This window comes from Lithobates pipiens, unplaced genomic scaffold (assembly GCF_037356315.1).
Source record: "Lithobates pipiens isolate NorthernLeopardFrog02 unplaced genomic scaffold, aLitPip1_a1.2 Scaffold_22, whole genome shotgun sequence".
Taxonomy (NCBI): domain Eukaryota; kingdom Metazoa; phylum Chordata; class Amphibia; order Anura; family Ranidae; genus Lithobates; species Lithobates pipiens.
Genome location: NW_027507784.1, coordinates 23,353,480 through 23,369,589, shown reverse-complemented (window position 1 = coordinate 23,369,589; position 16,110 = coordinate 23,353,480). Strand labels below are relative to the sequence as shown.

Here is a 16,110-nt window from a genome sequence, read left to right as displayed (position 1 = left end):
TGTCATCAGTGCTACCTGTCCCCAGTGCCACCTGTCCTCAGTGCCATCTGCCCCCAGTGCCACGTATAAGTGCCATCTGTCATCAGTGCCACGTGTCATCAGTGCCACATAGTGCCATCTGTCATCAGTGCCAATTCAGTGCCGCGTGTCATCAGTGCCACATCGTGCCATCTGTCATCAGTGCCATATCAGTGTCACGTGTCATCAGTGCCACATATTAGTGCCATCAGTCATCAGTGCCACATATCAGTGCAATTTGTCATCAGTGCCACCTGTCAGTGTCACGTGCCATCTGTTATCAGTGTCACGTGTCAACAATGCCAGGTATTAATGCCATCTGTCATCAGTGTCACGTGTCATCAGTGCCACGTATTAGTTTATCTGTCATCAGTGCCATGTATTAGTGCCATGTGTCATCAGTGCCACGTGCGATCAGTACCACGTGTCATCAGTGCCACGTATAAGTGCCATCTGTCATCAGTGCCACATATTAGTGCCATCTCTCAGTGTCACGTGTCATCAGTGCCACGTATCAGTGGCACGTATCAGTGTCATCTGTCATCAGTGCCATGTCGGTGTCACGTGTCATTGTCCTGGTGCTCCAGGGCCTTCAAAAGTGTAATAGGTAGAAGGGGGTGGAGCCGGCAGCCGGAGCGCATGGTGGTGTGAGGAGAGAGCTCCGTATCAGCGGATCACATTAAGCGGCTCACAGCGACCTATTCGGCCCACATTCGGTATCCTCCGGCAGGGGAATACCTCAGGCACACGCCGAGCATCATGTCCAAGAGAAAGGAGAGAGAGGGGCCACGCTGGCTGACCGATTTCTTCCCGCCGGCGGCGAACAAAGAGGCCCAAGATGGCGCCCGTGAAGCAAACAATGCGGCGGCCTCCTCGGGACGCGCTGCCCATACTGACCGTCCGGACCTGGGTGAGTCTCATCCCTCACATTCGCCACTGCCCTCCTCACCATTCACAAGCCCAGCTAAACAGAAAAGGAAGCTAGGAGAGAAGGGGGACACCCAGGGGGTCACTGAAGCTGAAGGGGAGGAGATGGATGAATCATCCCTGGCTACACAGCAGCTAGATGCCTTCCCCACATCAGGGCAGCCCATCCTGGACACCACTATGAAAGAGATGTTACAAATGCTGAGAGGGGCCTTACAACAGGACATGGCTTCGTTTGTACGCTCCACTAACACAGAAATATCAGAAGTTAAAGAAAGAGTAGCTTATGTGGAAAACAAGATGGAGGAATTCACATTAGCTCATAATGAACTGGTTGATGCTCACTTTGATGTTGAGAGTGAAATTACAACTATGCGTCTCAAAATGGCGGACATTGAGGACAGGGCACGCAGAAATAACGTGAAATTCAGAGGAGTCCCTGAGACTGTGAAACCCGCTGATCTTACTGCCTATCTCCAAAAGCTTATGATTACTGCTATACCAGAATTAGCGCCGGCTGATCTTATTATTGATCAAGCGCACAGGCTGCCCAAGCCTTCTTTTCTATCTGAGCAGGTCCCCAGAGATGTGATTGCACGTATCCATTTCTTCCATGTAAAAGATCAGTTAATGCGGTTTGCTAGACAGCACCCGTCTCTCCCGGACCCCTTTACAGGGATCGCTCTATACGCAGATCTGTCACAAGCTACGCTCGCGGCTAGGCACAACCTAGTCCCCATCACCAAGATTTTGCGTAACCATAAAATTTTGTACAAATGGGGCTTTCCAGCTAAACTGGTTTTGGAAATGCATAATGAAACACATGTGATTGCTTCCATAGAGAAAGGTATGGATCTTCTCAGAAAATGGCGCCTCCTCCCTACCAATGGAGAAGCGGCGGATCCGGACCCCCTTCATGACAGAAGGAGTTATCATCGACTCAACAGAAGAAACAGATAAGTACCAGCCTGATACCATTGTGGTTTACTATTGAGTCTCTGGACTACACAATTCTATTACCCCTCACTCTGGCCATCGCCCATGTGCCTTATTTGAAGCAACTAACTACTCGGGCATAGGTTCAAGTAAGCACCCGCTGAACGGCCACTGTTGTACGTTTCTTTCCCCCAGGAAGTCTTGCAGGATGAATCCTGCACACTGTTCATTGGATTTTCCTATGACTATTCTCCCCAAGTTCACTGTTGGCCGTTGGAGGCCTAATCCCCAGTTTCTGACTTCCCAACCACGTCTATCGGTGTCATTGACACGTAACACCCTCTTGAGCGATACGATCACTTCTTGGGCCCTACTTCTACAATTTACAATTGGATGGCAACGAACGGCTGTACTGTTCCAGAATGAACATTAAAGTTATGTCTCACAATGTGAGAGGCCTTAATAGCCCCTACAAGCGTAGATCACTTTGGAAGTCTGCTATGGATATGCACTGTGACATCCTGTGTATACAAGAAACTCACTTCCCCAGTGCTAATCCACCTAGATGCACACATGGGAAATTCCCCCATATATTTACTGCCAACAATTTGAAGAAAAAGAATGGGGTATTAATAGCTGTGAAAGACACTGTCACATTTTCTTTGTTGCAAGATTACATTGACCCTCATGGTCGGTATATTATACTGATTGCTGAAATTAATCACTCTATATATACGTTAGTGAATTTATATGCCCCAAATGTTAGACCTGCACGATTTGTCCGCAAAGTTGTACACAAAGCGAAATCTATGCAAAAGGGTAGCCTAATTTTGTGTGGTGATTTTAATATAGTACTGAATGCTGATCTTGATTCCTCCTCTGTAGCCCTCAGGCAGCGCCCCTGCCTAGACAGCTTCTGCCATGAAGAAAGGCTTTTTGATCCTTGGCGCTGCACCAGGGCTACGGAGCGGGACTATACGTATTTCTCTGCAATGCATAACAGCTACTCGAGGATTGATTATTTCCTCACAGATTTGCATATGCTACAAAATGTGATTAAAACAGAGGTCCATAGCATCACTTGGTCAGATCACGCACCTATAACGCTGGAAATTGTAGACTTTAACAAAGCTAATAGTAGGCCACTTTGGCGCAACAATACCTTCCTCCTCGCTCGCCCCACCATTAGGGATGAACTGGAAGCGAAGGTCAAGGAATTTTTCCGATTAAATGACAATGGGGAGTCCTCCCCTGCAATGGTATGGTGCGCTCACAAGGCCTTCACTCGAGGTGTCCTCATACAAATAGCTTCGAGGGAACGCAAAAATAAAACCCGCCGCATAATGCAGCTCCAAAATAAAATTATTGAATTGGAGAGCCTGCATAAAAACCCGACCCTCGCTTCTCCCACCATACTCCAACAGCTCACTCAATGTCGGGAAGATCTACGACAGGAGCTCAAAACTGACCATGACCTGTACTTCAAAAGACTGAAACTATCATACTACTCCCAAAGCAATAAGGCTAGTAAGCTCCTAGCCTCCCAACTTAAAAAAAGACAGACTAAAGCTAACCTACCTTTCATCAAGCACCATCACTCACATCAGATTTTTCGTAATCCTAAAGACATAGCGAATACCTTTAAAGATTACTACCACTCCTTGTATAATCTTAACCAGGACCATGACACTCACCAACCCTCTGACACGGAAATTGATCGTTTCCTTGGCACTTTGAAACTACCTAAAATAGATATCCCTACACTGAATGCTTTAAACTCCCCCATCACTTGTGAGGAAGTGACCGCAGTGATTAAGTCGTTGCCCAAGCATAAGTCCCCAGGGGCGGATGGCTTCTCAGCTGAATACTATAAAGCACTTACGACTATCCTGACACCTAAACTTGCGACTGTCTTCAATTCTGCTATATCCACAGGCTCCTTTCCCAAAGAAATGCTACAAGCTATCATAGTCACGATCCCTAAACCAGGAAAAGACAACTCCCTCCCCCAGAACTTTAGGCCGATCTCACTCTTGAACTCCGATTTAAAAATATATGCTAAGGTACTAGCAAATAGATTGATGAATGTTACCCCTACCCTGCTAGGTTTAGATCAAGTAGGCTTTGTTAAGGGTAGGCAAGCACCCGATGGAACAAGACGTATGATCAATCTCCTACGATATTCTGAAATTAACAAACTTCCTAGTGTATTTTTAGCCTTAGATGCAGAAAAGGCCTTTGATAGGGTACACTGGCCATACCTATCTAAGACCCTTCAAAAATTCGGACTGTCGGGCCAAATTCATACAGCTATCATGTCCTTGTACTCTCATCCGTCAGCAAGTGTCTATAATTCAGGCCTTCTCTCCAACCCCTTTAATCTAACTAATGGCACAAGACAAGGGTGCCCTCTGTCTCCCATAATTTTCTCACTTGTCATAGAACCATTAGCAGAAAGTATCAGGGAAGCGACAGATGTGAAAGGTATTCAGATAGGTGCAGAAACCCATAAAATAGGGCTATTTGCTGATGACGTCATTCTCACAGTTACTGACCCTGTCACATCCCTTGCTAAAATTCAAGAGCTGATTAGTAGCTTTGGGAGGGTATCCTTTTATAAGGTTAATACTAATAAATGCTATGCCCTGGGGTTGCACTTATCCTCAAGTACCCTAAGCACACTAAAAAATGTCTTCCAGTGCAACTGGAATCCTCCCTCGATCACATACTTAGGAGTACAACTTTCCCCCTCCGCTTCTGACACATACTTGCACAACTATCCTCCCTTGTTAGACAAACTGGTTGAAGAAATGAATCAAATAGCTAAACTACATCTCTCCTGGGTGGGAAGAATAGCGGCTTATCAAATGCAAGTACTGCCTAAACTACTGTACCATTTCAGGACATTACCAATCCCTATACCCTGCAAGTTCTTTGCTCAACTATCCACACATCTAAATAAATTTATATGGGCAGGTAAAAAATCTAGACTAGCCTTAGCGAAACTCTATAAGCCAAAGCACCTTGGTGGAATGGGCCTCCCTAACGCCCAGGTTTACTATCATGCAGCCATATTGGACCAAATGAAGTACTGGTTCTCCTGTCAATCCGATAATAAATGGTCAAACATAGAACGTACTGTCACCCCTGGGCATGACCTCCCTGCTCTAGCTATGGCGGCTAGCATTCACCACAAACCAATTGTCCCCAACTACCCTACTATACAAGCCTCGATTAAGGCATGGTCGGGCCTGACTCAAAGTAAAATTACTGATGTACCGCTAAGTAGACTACAAATTCCATTAGCAACCTACCAATACCTAATACCCAACTTCTCCACACAGAAATGGAAACAATCAGGCAATCATTTCTTTGCGCCCCTTGACGAACAAAAAGACTTAGCTGACCGTTATAGGCTACACCAAATTCAGCACCTCAATCTGACCAACACTCCTAATCCGGTAGAAATCCCACAAGTACTATGGGATTTCCTTCTAAACAAAAGCTCTAAAGGTAGAAAGGGGATCTCACTTTTCTATAGACTAGCAAACCCTCTAAATCTAAACTCTAAACTGCCCTGCATGTTACACTGGGAAAGAGAAATGAGGAAGGAATACTCATTATCGCAGTGGCATATGGCGCTAAAATATAGTGGGAAATCCTCTGCTTGTATAGATCACTGGGACAATGCCCAGAAGATATTACACCGATGGTACCTAACTCCGCTACGCATCCACAAAATGCATACAGATACAGCCCCTCTGTGCTGGAGAAACTGCCAGCACATGGGGAATCTTCTTCATATATTGTGGAGTTGTGAAATTATCACCCCATATTGGAAGAAAGTGGAGTCCCTGATCAGAGACATCACAAAGTCTAAGTGTAAGCTAGAACCAGGTTTGGCTCTTCTTAGCCTCTCAATAGAACAATTTCCTCCAGTAATGCGAAAAATTGTGATTAATATCCTCTATGCTGCCAGAATTTCGCTGACAAGACACTGGAAGACCCCCACACCCCCTTCTCTAGAGGAGGTTATTACCAGAGTAAACAATATATACCTTATGGAAAAGATGTTAGCTTACAAAGAAGGGGCAATCCCAGGTTTCCATAAATGCTGGGGGACCTGGGATTCCTCCAAACATGCCTCTCCACATTTGTGATCTAATTCATGGATTTTCATGTTGAATTACACCTTGACATTAAGTTGCCTGAACCCAAAATGCGTTTCATACAACTGCAGTGTAAGCAGAGGTAATCTCATTCATTTTGAACCAGGAGTAGTGCCCAAGGAGGACTATATATCTTTGTTTGTGTTGAAGTTTCTTGGTTACTGTTTTCCCTATGCTGTATGGACAAGTTTTGCCGTCCTTTATATTAAAACAAATGAGCTGCGTACTTACCTGTACCATCGCCCTTGACCCTCGGTAAGGTCAAGGGATACTGATACTCAGGTAATCCTACTCCAGCGCTCAGCCTGCTCACAGTGTGTACCCGTCTGGGGTGACAGGCTAGGCCTACTAGTAGGCCATTTGTGGTTATCAATTTATCATAGCTCTAATAGGATACTACTGTTTATATCTTCTTTTCTATGTGAGTATGTGGAACATTGCCTTCAATATGTTTGACAACGCTACATATTTCTTTGTCAAATGATGTATACTTGTTTCATTCAAAATCTAATAAAAATCTTTGGTTAAAAAAAAAAAAAAAAAAAAAAAAAAAAAAGTGTAATAGGTAGTCAACAAGTTAGATGTGTAATTTATGCTCCTAGAACATGTGACGGCACTCCCTGCATGTTGGGCCTCTCTATGTGGCCAGGCTGTGAAAAAGTCCCACACATGTGGTATCGTAATACTTAGGAGGAGTAGCAGAATTTATTTTGGGGCATTATTTGTGGTATACACATGCCACGTGAGAGAAATAACCTATTACAATGACAATTTTGTGGAAAAAATTAAAATAAAATAAAAAATCTTCAAATTGCAAAGAATTGTGGGAAAAAATGACAACATCAAAAAGCTCACCATTCCTATTACTAAATACCTTGGAATGTCTACTTTCAAAAAGGGGTAATTTGGGGGGTATTTGTACTTTCCTGGCTTGTTCGGGTCACAAGAAATGAGATCGGCCACCAGTACATCAGATTTTGTGTGATTCCCACCACAGTTTGTAGACTCTCTAACTTTCACAAAGATCAAATAATATCCACTAATTTGGGTTATTTTTACCAAAGATATGTAGCAGTATAAATTGTGGCCAAAATTTATGAGAAAAAATTAATAATTTGCAAAATTTTATCACAGAAACAAAGAAAAATGCGTTTTTTTTAAAAAAAATTGTTATTTTTTCATTTATAGCGCAAAAAATAAAAAACCCAGAGGTGATCAAATAGCACCAAAAGAAAGCTCTATTTATGGTAAAAAAGGACAAAAAATTCATTTGGGTACAGTGTTGCATGACTGAGTATTTGTCATTCACCGAAAGCTGAAAATTGGTCTGAGCAGGAGGGGTTTAAGTGCCCAGTAGGCAAGTGGTTAAGAAATATTATTTGTTTGCAAACTTTTACAATAGAAACTAAGAAGCGTGTTTTTTTTATTTTTTAATTTTCAATACTTTTTCTTTTATATAGCAAAAAAAACAACACAGTGGTGATTAAATAATACCAAAAGAAAGCTCTATTTGAGAGAAACATGATATACATTTCATTTGTGTACAGCGTTGCATGACTGCGCAATTGCCAGTTAAAGTGCTGAATAGCAAAAAATGTCCTGGTCATGAAGGGGGTAAAACTTTCCGGAGGTCAATTGGTTAAACTTACCTTTTTTTTTCAGATGTCTTCAGTCCAATCACATAATGTCCAGGGTCCTCTTCCTCTTTACATCTTTACCAGTTTCTTAACCACATGCCAACCGCCACACACCAATTTACAGGCAGAATGGCACGGGCAGGAAAATGGGCATAAATCTACGTCCCTTTAACTATGCTGCCTAATGGCCGTGCGCGCTGCGGGAGCATGCGAGCGGGTCCCCTGTACTCGATGTTCGCCGGCATCCCACAATTGCTGGGAGAAGAGGCAGAATGGGGGAATTGCCTATGTAAACAAGGCATTTCCCTGTTCTGCCTAGCATCATGACAGGGGTCTATTGCTCCCTGTCATCGGGAGCAGTGATCTCTGTCATGTTGTAGTGAGCCCATCCCCCCTACAGTTAGAAAACAGTGAGAGAACAAACTTAACCCTTTGATTGGCCTCTAGTGTTTAACCCCTTCCCTGCCAGTGACATTTATACAGTAATCAGTGGCAATTTTTAGCTCTGATCGCTGTATAAATGTCAATGGTCCCAAAATAGTGTCAAAAGTATCCGATGTGTCCGCTGCAATGTCACAGTCCCAATAAAAATAGCAGATCGCTGCCATTACTAGTAAAAAAATAAAAATAATAATAATAAAAATTGCATAAATCTATCCCCTATTTAGTAGACGCTATACCTTTTGCGCAAACCAATCAATATTCACTTATTGCGATTTTTTTTTTAACCAAAAATATGTAGAAGAATACACATCGGCCTAAACTGTGGAAGAAATTCACTTTTTTATAAATTTTTCAGGGATATTTATTATAGCTCTTGTTTTGTTTATAGCGCAAAAAATAAAAACCTGCAGAGGTGATCAAATAGCACCAAAAGGAAAGCTCTATTTGTGGGAAAAATTTTATTTGGGTACAAGGTCGCACGACCGCGCAATTGTCAGCTAAAGCAAAAAAATCTCTGGTCATGAAGAGGGTAAATCCTTCGGGGGCTGAAGTGGTTAATTAATACAAACATGGTGATGCTGTTTGCACTGTAAATGACGGATGGTGTGGGAACATGCCTCATTCAGAAGATCATCTAGTTTTCTGGCAATGTAAGATTATTGTGCCTTATTGGTCTACTGTAAAGTCTCTGATCCAACAAGTGCTCAATCACTCTTTATTGATGGATCTGCTACATTGTCTTTTGGGCCTCCCTTTTCTTGGTATTGGAAAGTCAATGAACAAATTGGCCTCTTTTATTTTGCTAGCAGCTAAAAGAACTATTCCTCTACATTGGTTATCCATTACCCCCCCTTCTTAAGCCCAACTTTTGAAGGTGATTATGGAAATACATAGAATGAAATATATGACTGCTCAGGTAGTAGATGCTGTAACCCAGTTCAACAAGATATGGGATGCTTGGGACTCTAAACTTGGTACTCGCCTGGTCTCAACTGATCAAGACGGGTAGGATTATAGGCTTGCGTAGCCCCTAGAATGCCTATGGAGCGCCGCTGGTTCTGAGGACAAATCTGCACAGAAAAAGGCCATAGAGGAAGAACAAGAGGAGGGGTGGAGGAGAGAGGTGTGGCAGAATCACTACCAGGATTTTGGAGTTGTGGTGGCGGAACAAGCTCCAACAATACTTCACCCTGTCCTGCATCCTTCCCAGCTGCCAGCAGAGTTACCCAGTGCCCCGTGAAAGAAAGGTAACGTCCCTGTCCATGCCTGCTGGACCATGAGTCAGCGGTAATATGGACCTTGCCGCTGACCGCCCTGTCTAGCGAGGCCAAGACATTGCCTTCCACATGCCGGTAGAGAGCCAGAATGGCCTTCTGAGAAAAAAAATGGCATTTGGGAACCTACCACTGAGGTACCGCATATTCCACAAATTCTTGAAAGGGGGCAGAGTCTACCATCTGAAAAAGCAGCAGTTGGAGTGCTAGCAATTTAGCCAAACTATGATTCAGCCAATGAGCATGTGTATGGCTGGGACCAAATTTCTTTCGACGGTTTAGCAACTGGGGTAGGGAAATTTGCCTGCTACAATCGGATTTAGGTCTACCGCTAGCAGATTGCTCACAAGTGCTTGATACACATAATTCTACACCTTCATTCCTCTCATTGCAGGTCTCTGAGAGGACTGAAGGTATAGTGGGGTTGGAGATTCAAGCTGATGAGGAGAAAGGAGAGGTCCGCCTTGTTCTTTGGTGTAGGTCATTTAAGTACTGTTGCCAACAGACTGCATGGGTGCTGCCAAAGCGGCTGCTGTTATGGCCACACTTGATATGCTTCAGACATATGTTGCAAACAGGAATGGTGAGATCTGCTGCACGTCTCAAAAAAGGCCCACACCAAAGTAAAAACGTGTGGAGTCAGCAGCGCCCTGCACATGCGGAGCTCTGCAACGGGATGCAGTCGGTTGGCTGTCTTTAAGCTGGCCCCTGGAGGGCATCCTGCCTCATTGGAGATGTTCCTCCTCCTCTCTTCTATCAGGCACCCACATAGAGTCAGTGACCTCATCATCCCCTCCCTCCTCGGCACTGGAACAAACCTGGCAGTATGCTGCAGCTGGGGGATCATGACTGCCAATTTCTCGTCCTTCTTGGGCACCCCTCTCTGGGCTCACATTACTGCCTCCATCCTCAACCTGGGTACCATCATCGGAGCCTTCAAAATGCTGCACATCCTCCTGCAGCATGTACCCGACACTGTGATTGAACAGTTCTGGGGACTCCTCAGGACATGATGGTGGGGCTAGGGAAGGAGTTACTGATGCCGATGGAATAGGCCACTTTGGCAGCTGTATTTACAGCCAAACTTCTCTTAGCCTGGGTGACAGAGGATGAGGAGGAGGATGAGGACGGCTTTGTGATCCACTCCACCAACTCTTCTGCATGTTGTGGCTCAACACAGCCAGCTGTTGAAAAAAGGAGAGGTGTGACCCACGGTCCACCATGTCCACGACCAGCACTGTTGGCTGTAGATACAGAGCCTGCTTGCACTCTTTTAGTGGCCTGTGAGAGCATCTGTCATTCCTTGGTGGCCTTCCAGATGCGCTATAAAATTGGATTAGCAAAACACTGCCTGAAGTTTATTAGAAAAATTACACCAGGAATGGCCTGCAGTCAGCTATAGGCTTGGCTAGACTAGAATGCAGTGGATATATATGTAGGAGACTGTATATATATCTTTATGCACTGCAGATCACTGAATCACCTGCCTGCCTGAAAGTGTCATTGAAAACGTACACCAGGAATGGCCTGTTGTCAGGTATAGGCTTGGCTAAACTAGAATGCAGTGGATATATATGTAGGAGACTGTATATATATCTTTATGCACTGCAGATCACTGAATCACTTGCCTGCCCGCCTGCCTGAAAGTGTATTTGAATACGTACACCAGGAATGGCCTGCAGTCAGATATAGGCTTGGCTAGACTAGAATGCAGTGGATATATATATATATATGTTGGAGACTGTATATATATTTAATGCACTGCAGATCACTGAATAACCTGCCTGGCCTGCCTGCCCGAAAGTGTATTTGAATACGTACACCAGGAATGGCCTGCAGTCAGATCTAGCTACAGTGTGTATATATATATATATATATATATATATATATATATATATATTGTACAGGACGCCGTGGCTGGGTCTATATTTCCCCTTTATTTGGTTTGTGGTCTCTTTAAGGGAATAAAATTGACCAACCCACCTGTGAGAGGAAGTGTCTTTAAAAACAAGACAGGAAGTGATAGACCTGGTGGAGGAGTGGAGAAGACCTGGTGAAGGGTGGATGGTGTTTGTTTTGGGTTGTTGCAGCAACAGACGTGGACAGCAGCGTCCTGCTTGGAAGGCTCCTGGCAGGGGAAGCTACCTGCCATCAAGATCAAGCACTGTTTTGATAGAGACAGCTATTCTGAACTTTGCAAGTCGGTGAGACTAAAAACTTTTTCCTTTTTGTTTTTGGCTGCTGTAAAGCGATTTAAGTTTAATAAACCCTTTGTTATGTGAAAAGCCTGTGTCCTGCGATCTACCTGGTCCCCCGAACATTACAAGTGGTGCTCGAATGCGGGCAAGACAAAGTAACAGGCGTTTTTGCTATGTTTTTTTTTTTTTTTTTGCATTGGGTTTAAAACTGACATTTAAAGGGACAGCACAGTGAATTTATGTCCTGGGTGAAAGCTGCAGAACTGTTGAAAGCGGAAATAATGGAGGAGCTAATTAAACAGCTGTCCTTGGCTAATATGCAAGCACAGACTCGCCATGAGGAAGCTAATCAGCGCTTAGCAGCCCAGCAAGCGACCCTACAAGAGGTTATGCACGCTCAGATGCAGTGGCGGCCCGCCCACTTTAGCCAGGGCACGGGAACAGGTTGTAGTAATAAATGGGGAGCCCCAAGAGCCAGGTGCTAATGAGCGGTGGCCACTTTTTTCAATATGTAATGAATTGCTTTATCGGGTTACTAAAGTGAGAGAAAATGTGGTAGAACAATTATTGGTACCCCAACAGTATAGACGCAAGGTCCTGGACCTGGCCCATGATGATGTTTTAGAGGGACACCTGGGAGTTGAAAAGACGGAGGCCCAGAATGCCGACCGGTTTTACTGGCCAGGCTTGAAAGCAGAGGTAAGGAGATACTGTACCTCTTGTCCCACCTGTCAGTTGACCGCTCCGGCGACCCATTTCCAGAGCCCGTTGGTCCCTCTGCCCATAATTGAGGTCCCATTCGAGAGGATAGCCATGGATATAGTGGGTCCCTTGGTAAAGTCGGCTCGAGGTCATTCTTACATACTGGTGATCCTCGACTATGCCACTCGATATCCTGAGGCGCTACCCCTGCGGAATACCTCCTCTAAGGCTATTGCACGGGAGTTATTCCAGTTGTTTACACGGACAGGTTTTCCCAAGGAAATACTCACAGACCAGGGCACCCCGTTTATGTCGAAGGTTATGGCTGATGTTTGCAAACTGTTCCAGATTAAACAGCTGTGCACATCGGTCTACCATCCCCAAACAGATGGATTGGTAGAACGTTTTAATAAGACCCTTAAGTCTATGCTCAAGAGAGTGGTACAAAGGGATGGGAAAGACTGGGACTGCCTGTTACCAGCTCTCCTGTTTGCTATACGAGAAGTGCCCCAGGCCTCCACGGGGTTTTCGCCCTTTGAATTGGTATATGGGCGGAGACCTCGCGGACTACTGGACTTTGTTAAAGAAGAATGGGAAAGTGAACCAATCCAGCATAAGAGTGTTCTTGAATATGTCTCTCAAATGCAGGAGAGGATCCGAACTGTGATGCCGCTAGTTAAGGAACATTTACAAAAAGCCCAGGAGGCTCAACGACGGGTCTATAATAGGGCAGCCAAAATTAGGAACTTCCAAGTGGGGGATCGAGTAGCAGTGTTGATTCCCACTGTGGAAAGTAAATTCTTGGCCAGATGGCAAGGCCCTTTCGAGGTTGTAGAAAAAGTGGGAGAGGTAAATTATAGAGTCCACCAGCCAGGCAAGAGGAAACCCTATCAGATATATCATGTAAACTTGTTAAAGCCCTGGACCGACAGGGAACCAGTGACCTCCCTGGCTAGTACAAAACTTGAGTCTCGGGTTGGGGTGAAGAGTGTCTAAGTAGCAAATACCCTGTCTAAAACCCAAAGTCAGCAGGCAAATGAGTTCTTGCAGCGAAATAAAGAAAAATTTTCAGACTTGCCAGGGCTCACTAGTGTCATAGAGCATGATATTATCACAGAACCAGGAGTCAAAGTTTTTGTCCGGCCCTACCGCATCCCAGAGGCTCAAAGGAAGGCCGTTTCAGAGGAAGTAAAAAAGATGTTAGACCTGGGGATTATTGAGGAATCGCAGAGTGAGTGGTCGAGCCCGATTGAGTTGGTACCGAAGCCCAACGGGACTCTGCGATTCTGCAATGATTTCCGGAAACTTAATGAAGTTTCCCGGTTTGATGCCTACCCCATGCCCCGGGTAGATGAGCTTATCGAGAGACTAGGTCCAGCCAGGTATATCACTACGTTAGACCTTACCAAGGGGTATTGGCAAATACCTTTGACTGCTTTTTCTACCCCAGAAGGGAGTTTTCAGTACAAAAGGATGCCTTTTGGATTGCAAACTGCTCCAGCCACGTTCCAGAGAGCAATGGATAGGATTTTACGACCTCACCGGAAGTATGCCTCAGTATACTTGGACGATATAGTCATTTTTAGCAAAGACTGGGAATCACATTTGCCCAAAGTTCAGGCAGTGCTGGACTCTCTTTGGAAGGAGGGGTTTACCATAAACCCTGAAAAATGTGCTTTGGGAATGGAGGAGGTGAAATACCTAGGTTATATCGTGGGTAGAGGGGTAGTGAAACCGCAGGTCAACAAGATAGAGGCTATACAGAATTGGCCCCGCCCCCTTACAAAAAAGCAGGTACGTGCATTCCTGGGCATGGTGGGATACTACAGGAGGTTTGTACCCAACTTTGCCACGTTGGCGGCTTCGTTGACCGTTCTGACTAAGGGTCGGAAATCGGTCATGGTGGAGTGGAATGCAGACACTGAGAAGGCTTTTTTGGAGCTCAAGTTGGGGCTGTGCCAACACCCTGTCCTGGTAGCACCTAATTTTTCAAAAGAGTTTGTTGTCCAGACTGATGCTTCCGATGTAGGATTGGGAGCGGTGTTGTCACAGGTTATTCATGGCGAGGAACACCCGATAGTCTTCCTCAGCAGGAAGTTAACACCAGCGGAGAGAAACTACGCCGCAATTGAACGAGAGTGTTTGGCCATTAAGTGGGCTCTGGAATCCCTCAGATATTACCTTTTGGGGAGGAAGTTTAGGTTGATTTCTGACCATGCCCCTTTAACATGGCTGAGACAGGGAAAAGGGACTAATGCCAGGGTTACCCGGTGGTTCCTGGCACTCCAGGAATTTAAATTTGTAGTGGAGCATAGGCCTGGGAGACTGCATCAAAATGAAGAAGCCCTCTCCTGAGTCCATTGTTTGAGCTCCACTGTTGCCTCCACCTCCTTGGCGTTGGGGCACAGGGGGGAATATGTACAGGACGCCGTGGCTGGGTCCTGGAAGGAAGCTATATTACCCCTTTATTTGGTTTGTGGTCTCTTTAAGGGAATAAAATTGACCAACCCACCTGTGAGAGGAAGTGTCTTTAAAAACAAGACAGGAAGTGATAGACCTGGTGGAGGAGTGGAGAAGACCTGGTGAAGGGTGGATGGTGTTTGTTTTGGGTTGTTGCAGCAACAGACGTGGACAGCAGCGTCCTGCTTGGAAGGCTCCTGGCAGGGGAAGCTACCTGCCATCAAGATCAAGCACTGTTTTGATAGAGACAGCTATTCTGAACTTTGCAAGTCGGTGAGACTAAAAACTTTTTCCTTTTTGTTTTTGGCTGCTGTAAAGCGATTTAAGTTTAATAAACCCTTTGTTATGTGAAAAGCCTGTGTCCTGCGATCTACCTGGTCCCCCGAACATTACAATATATATATATATATATATATATATATATATAGATATATACATACAAAGTCGGGATGTATCTATATAAATACACTGCAGCTAACTGAATAAACTGAATAAACTGCCTGCTCAAAGTAAATTAAATGACACACTCTCTCTCTCTCTCTATCTCTCTCCGCCAAGAACACACTATACAAGGCCAACGTGCAGGCGGCCTTATATAGTGTGGGGTGTGGATTTAACCCCCTGAGCCATAATTGGCCAAAGGCACCCTACCTTAGGCCGATCATGGCTCTCTTTGATTATGGCGCTGTGATTGGCAAAAGCATGCGGGTCATAGTGTATCCTTGGCCAATCATCAGACAGCAATGCACTGCAATGTCGCAGTGCATTATGAGGCGTGACGCGCCGCTCGAAATTGGAGTGAACACCCCATAATGTTCGATCTTCGGTGAACAATCGAACAGCCGATGTTTGAGTCAAATAGAAAGCTCATCCCTAGTCCTGAGAATTTATCCCATGCAACCAATAAATACGGGTTCATTGTTTGTGTGTATTATTTATGTATATACTTTTTTTTTTGCGGAAGCCAAACAAATTCCAACTAATTTTATTTTTTTTCTTGTTGGCAGCTGGCAATGCTCTCAGTGCTGCAAATTCTTCAGTGTGCGGTTCTCCGTTGGTATCCAGTCGGATAGTTGGCGGTACAAATTCATTGGATGGGGAGTGGCCCTGGCAGGTCGCTGTTACAGATACAGAATCAGGTGGAGAATATTTATGTGGAGGCTCCCTGATCTCACCCGAGTGGGTTATGACGGCAGCGCATTGCATCCACTAGTGAGTATAAAATGTTACCTTTACAAACCAATTCTTCCATCAGACACCAATTAGACATGTGTGGTTGGTTCCGAATTAATATTCGGACACATTTTTCATTATTCGGAGGTTTGGATATATCCGAATACCCAAA

At 44.8% G+C, this 16,110-nt stretch overlaps 1 protein-coding gene across 2 annotated transcripts in view; it reads left to right on the top strand.

Annotated features, from left to right (window-relative positions):
• Positions 1 to 16,110, top strand: part of LOC143923419 (serine protease 33-like) — a 200,118-nt gene that overhangs the window by 13,058 nt on the left and 170,950 nt on the right. For both annotated transcript variants that reach the window (XM_077447076.1, XM_077447078.1), the window contains exon 2: positions 15,773 to 15,977. In XM_077447076.1, coding sequence (XP_077303202.1) covers positions 15,773 to 15,977 — 205 coding nt within the window. The remainder of the gene's footprint in view (positions 1 to 15,772; positions 15,978 to 16,110) is intronic.